We start from the raw sequence: 6,000 nt of genomic DNA, 5'->3' as shown, positions 1-6,000 counted from the left end.
AGAGCAGGCCAGGCACATTCCTCTCTCAGATTACAGCTGACTAGCTTCCTCAGAGCAGGCCAGGCACATTCCTCTCTCAGATTACAGCTGACTAGCTTCCTCAGAGCAGGCCAGGCACATTCCTCTCTCAGATTACAGCTGACTAGCTTCCTCAGAGCAGGCCAGGCACATTCCTCTCTCAGATTACAGCTGACTAGCTTCCTCAGAGCAGGCCAGGCACATTCCTCTCTCAGATTACAGCTGACTAGCTTCCTCAGAGCAGGCCAGGCACATTCCTCTCTCAGATTACAGCTGACTAGCTTCCTCAGAGCAGGCCAGGCACATTCCTCTCTCAGATTACAGCAGCTCCTCAGAGCAGGCCAGGCACATTCCTCTCTTACAGATTACCTCAGCTGACTACCTCAGAGCAGGCCAGGCACATTCCTGCAGACCTGCCTCAGTCTTCCTAAACCAGGCACATCTGAACCATACAGACAGGGCACATAGTTAAACCATGTGCCTCAGTCTTCCTACCAGCACCTGGTTGGCAGGGCAGCATAGTTAAACCAGGCGTGCAGAATTAAAGACAGGGTAGCATAGTTAAACCAGGCGTGTTGAATTAAAGACAGGGCAACATAGTTAAACCAGGCGTGTTGAATTAAAGGCGTGGAATTAAAGACAGGGCATAGTTAAACCAGGCGTTTGAATTAAAGACAGGGCAACATAGTTAAACCAGGTTGAATTAGGCAGGACAGCATAGTTAAACCAGGCGTGTTGAATTAAAGACAGGGCAGCATAGTTAAACCAGGTGTGTTGAATTAGGCAGGACAGCATAGTTAAACCAGGCGTGTTGAATTAAAGGCAGGGCAGCATAGTTAAACCAGGCGTGTTGAATTAAAGACAGGGCAGCATAGTTAAACCAGGTGTGTTGAATTAAAGACAGGGCAGCATAGTTAAACCAGGTTTGTTGAATTAAAGGCAGGGCAGCATAGTTAAACCAGGAGTGTTGAATTAAAGGAGAAGCAAACGACCAGAGGAATCTAGGACCAGGAGGGAAAACGGGCTTTCATCTGTTTTGGAGCAAACTGAGCCAATATGTTACACCCAACCAGTCTAAACTTATGCAGTCTGAACAGACGGTAAAAACATGGGTCTATAAAGCATTTTACTGTTGTTCTCTTCCATCCCATAACACCCTTAAAACCATCAGTGTCTGACTGACCAGTAAAACGGAAATAGATTATTTCAGTGGAGTTAAAACATGTCTCCCTCTCTTCCGCTCTTCTAGTGATCAGGGCCAAGGTGGTTGGAAAGAAAGTGGTTGAGGCTGGTAATGACGTCTATGGCAACACCATCAAGAGGATCAAGTACGACATCAAACAGATCAAGGTATGATCAGACTTTTATTAGGTGCTTTCTGCAGTCAGTGAAGTTCAGACCTGCATATGGACATGTTTGATAGATCCTTCTCTTCCTCTCCTTGTGATTGGATAGATGTTCAAAGGTCCTGACCGGGATATCGACGCCATCTTCACTGCACCCTCCTCAGCCGTCTGTGGCGTTACTCTGGAAACCAACGGCAACAAGGAGTATCTCTTCACAGGTGCGGTTCTCACTATGTTACCAAGATCTATTGCCAGCACTGGTTCAACTACCAAGAACTGCTTACAGCATTATGACCATCCCACTGACTGCATGCTGTATGAGAAAACAAGTGCTTTGGGACAATACATTTTGGTACAACTTCAGGTTTTAATTTATAATAACTTTTTTTAAATAAATGTTTGTTTTTAAATTAATGATGTATACCCATTGATTCTTGAACAATATAGCTTGTATATTAGTAATGTCTTTCGTTCAACTGTTGTGCCCCATCAGAACCCAAAATACAAGCTTGTTTTCATTTTAATCACATGCATGGTCAGTGTTTGCATCCATAGCTCTGTCTGAATTTGAGGGTGGTTCCGTTTCTTCAGCCCCATCCTCAGCTTTGTACCAAAAACGTGGCGGGTTGTCTGCTTTGTTATTGTTGGAACTGCAGATTTCTAAATGAATCATGACAAATGTTACACAGGCTTTTGAATGAACCATTTTATAATTCTTATAAATGTTTATAAATATTGAAATATTAATTGATTTGAAGTATTTATGTACACTAGTTGTTATAAATAGTTTATGAATGCTTATTCAGGTTATTATAAAGTGTTACCCACTCGAAGAGTTCCAGTGTTCCTGTCTGTATCAGTATGTTTTCTCTATGGGACATAGACTCACTATCTCCTCTGTCTGCAGGCAAGCTGAGACGGATGGAACCATGCATGTAACACTGTGTGACTTTATTGAGTCTTGGGAGGCCATGAGTGCCACACAAAAGAAGAGTTTGACTCAACGCTATGAGAGTGGCTGCAAGTGCAAGGTGTGTGGGGTGTGTTTGATGGGAATTATAGGAACATTACAGTACACCAGTTTTGTTCAATATTTACACAGCACATTTTCTTAAAAAGATTACTCTGGTCACATTGGCAAACGCTAGAGAATTGGGGTACTGATCAGTCGGTGATCTTGGTCTTTTCTCTCTTTCTGCTGCGATCCACAGATCATCCGCTGCACTTCCATCCCCTGTACGATCAGCGCCCCAGAGGAGTGTCTGTGGACAGACTGGGTGATGGAAAAGAGCCACAGCGGTCCCCAGGCCCAACACTTTGCCTGTATCAATAGGAGCGATGGGTCCTGTGCCTGGTACAGGGGGATAGCACCACCCAAGAAGGAGTTCCTGGATATTGAAGACCCCTAAACTCTTCAGGCCATCCACTCACTGTTCAGAGTGACTAAAGATGTCTGCAATTAATACATGGAAAAAACAAAAGTACACAAAGCTACAAATCCAAATAATTATGATTAAATGAATCAGTGAAGTAGTTAATAACAATGAATTCCAAGACCCATATTGACTTGTCCAGTTGTGATGTCACATAGAGAGGTCAGGTGACAGGTTGCAGGAAATAGTCTGTATGCAAGAGAGCAGCAATCTGGAGAAAACAGCACTTTCTGACCTCGCCGCCTAAAAGCTCTTACTGGTCACTTCTTGTACAAGTGCAATAAAAATAAACTACAAATCAAATATAGAGCTTCAACTATTAATTGATCTTGTGCCGTTCATTTGTCGCCGCTTTTAAACTGGAACCAAAGGTGTTATTGAAACCCAAAAGGGTGATATCAAAGTGTTGTTGGCCGCTGTGGTCGTGTTTCTAAATAGAACATTATTCCTAAAAAAATACCATCCTAAAGCCTGGGGCATGTTCAGCAGGGCACAATATTGTAGAACGTTCAGATCGTATGTTTAAATACATGAAGAACAAACATGTTTCTCTGACATAAAGGAAGGAATCATGTAAGCTCTATTCATGGCATTTCTATCTGCAACATTCAACCTTTGCCTACAACATTCAACACGAGCCTCCTGAACGTAGCCCTGAAGTAGTTTAGGTCGAAACCAGGGCTTCAGTTTTGTAATGTCATTAACCAAATTAAACATCACTCAGATGCAGTGGAGGCTAGTGAGAGGAGCTATAGGAGGATGGGCTCATTATAATAGCTGAAATGGAATAAATTGAATGAGTCAAACATCTGGTTTGATACCGTTCCATTTATTCCATTCCAGCCATGACAATGAGCCCGTCCTCCTATAGCTTCCCACCAGCCTCCGCTGCTCAGATTCTTTCTTCCTTGCTTCATAAGTCTGATAATATTATTCTTGGTATATATTCTTCGGTGGGATAAATATTCTGTTAATTTTAATGTACTAGACAGGAGTGGTCTAAAAAATAGGTGCTGTGTCGTATAACTAGAAGTGCTTCATCATTCCTATTATAATATTAACTGGCTTATCTAAGGTCTTACTATGGACAAAACCCTTTGTTGATTTCTCTGCAACGGAGACTGTAAACCTGGCTGCTATGTTTATATAACTACACTGCACATGCCACACAGTACAGTCTGAAAACAAGATCATTGAATCTTCCATTTTTTGTTATGTACGTATTTTATATTTGTTTAGTTCTGGTATAATTATAATATTTTGCTTTGGTTGTTTTGTCTCTTGGTGTAATGCCTCTGTGTAAGAACATATTTCATTAGAAAAATTGGGAGACTCGTTATACCTTTTTGCAAATTACATGTGTTCTTTGTAAAAAAAACACAAACTTTTTGTGTGTGAATATTCTCGAATTGTGATTGGGGTATAGGGAATATGTTTGGCACAGTTTTCTGTTCACTTTACAGTCCACGTAGTAACTTCACAAAACAGATCAGACCCATATTGTAGCATGCCATAATCTCCACTGAAGACTTGTATTAGCTCCCAAGCTATTGCCAAGGTTTTAGCTTAGCGGGCCAACATAGTCTTGTGGTGCATTGGACACCTGGGTTTGAACCCAGCCTGTCAGAGTAGCTTGTTGGTTACCGGTGCTCTGCTTCACCATGACCCGTCCTCTACAAGAGGTTCATCTACAATTACAGTTGTATTACTTCAGTAAAAACTGAACACAATGTTGTACTGCTATAATAACTTATCAATCATTTGCCGACAGGACAGGGATACTGTATCATATAACTCCAAACTTGTATATCCACGTAAAAAATATGAAATTCTCCTGTAATGTAAATGGTATCAATTCTGTATTAGTAAGTGTCTCTTTATGTAATACTAGCAGAAAAGTAGAATGAAATTGGACGACTCGTGCTCGATCCACATGAGACTGTGGAGAAGCAACTGAATTGTTTTGCATGCATATGACTCCTTGTGTCATTGGGACTGTATGGTATCTTCAGACATTGGACAGACGATACAAATAAAAGTTTAGATATACATCTGATGTGTTTATTTACTTGTTCAGCAATTGTGCAGCAGAATTTATATGACACAATATTTCACCCATTATTATAATAATAATTATTATGCCCATAGTTGAGTTGTTCGTCATGCTGAATTTTTACGGTGGTACAATGGCTCCTCCTGCCGACAGATCTATGTGCCTGCCTGTGTTGACTGTATTTGATTACAGAGTGCCTTCCTCTGGAATACACTGGAAATGTACCATTAGTACGACATTCCACATGAAGAAGGTGGTCAAAATCACGGGATGGAATAAACTTTAGTGTCGGGGTCATTGAAAATGGTAGAGGTCCATTAATGTTTATGTGACAGTTCAAGGCTATGTTAGATTCAAAAGTTCACATTCTAAATTGAGGGCATCTCTTATTTGAGATTGCATGTGCACAATAAGTGATTCATATTCTTATATAAAAAACATTTAATTGGGGGAGTATGATACATTTATTTAGAAATTAAAAACAAGAAATACATAATAACATGCCATAATTCATGTTGCTACATAACAGCCAAGCACTGTGTTTTCAATTATATCAATCAATGAAATCCTCTGGATTTCCAGCACGTTACCACAGATAGAACAATGAGCCATATGTTTCACCGGATGTATGAATCTGAGGCATCCGTTTGGCGTTTCCACTCACCACCAAATATGATGAGAGGAAGCCCAGTGGCCGGCAGTGGGACAAGATGGAGCGAGATGGATTTTGGGCGGCTCTGAGCACTTGTTGGCTGCTTTTCCTTCACTTTGCAGTCCAACTCATCCCAAACCATCTCAATTGGGTTGAAGTCGGGTGATTGTGGAGGCCAGGTCATCTGATGAAGCACTCCATCACTCTCCTCCTTGGACAAATAGCCCTTACACAGCCTGGAGGTGTGTTGGGTCATTGTTCTGTTGAAAAACAAATGATAGTCCCACTAAGCCCAAACCAGATGGGATGGTGTATCGCTGCAGAATGCTGTGGTAGCCATGCTGACTAAGGGTGAATTCTAAATAAATCACTGACGGTGTCACCAGCAAAGCACCCCCACAGCACCACACCTCCTCCTTCATGCTTCACGGTGGGGAACCACACATGCAGAGATCATCATTTCACCTACGCTGCATCTCACAAATACACAGCGGTTGG

General features: G+C 41.6%; 1 protein-coding gene across 1 annotated transcript; it reads left to right on the top strand.

Annotated features, from left to right (window-relative positions):
* The first annotated feature begins 1,100 nt into the window (after positions 1–1,100).
* On the top strand, positions 1,101–3,030 carry LOC135553869 (metalloproteinase inhibitor 2-like). Its single transcript, XM_064985796.1, has 5 exons — positions 1,101–1,118; positions 1,219–1,368; positions 1,474–1,598; positions 2,272–2,395; positions 2,576–3,030. Exons 1-5 carry the CDS (start codon positions 1,101–1,103, stop codon positions 2,771–2,773), a joined length of 615 nt encoding a protein of 204 aa, XP_064841868.1. The 3' UTR covers positions 2,774–3,030.
* The last annotated feature ends 2,970 nt before the right edge of the window (positions 3,031–6,000 follow it).

This window comes from Oncorhynchus masou, chromosome 14 (genome assembly GCF_036934945.1).
Source record: "Oncorhynchus masou masou isolate Uvic2021 chromosome 14, UVic_Omas_1.1, whole genome shotgun sequence".
Lineage (NCBI taxonomy): Eukaryota > Metazoa > Chordata > Actinopteri > Salmoniformes > Salmonidae > Oncorhynchus > Oncorhynchus masou.
Note: the sequence above shows the minus strand (reverse complement) of the source record. Positions and strands in the feature narration are given on the sequence as shown.

Coding starts and splice junctions, on each gene's coding strand:
- LOC135553869 (XM_064985796.1), top strand. Junction 1,599..2,271: donor ACAGGTGCGGTTCTCACTAT/GTTACCAAGATC, acceptor CTCTGTCTGCAG/GCAAGCTGAGACGGATGGAA. Junction 2,396..2,575: donor AGAGTGGCTGCAAGTGCAAG/GTGTGTGGGGTG, acceptor TGCGATCCACAG/ATCATCCGCTGCACTTCCAT.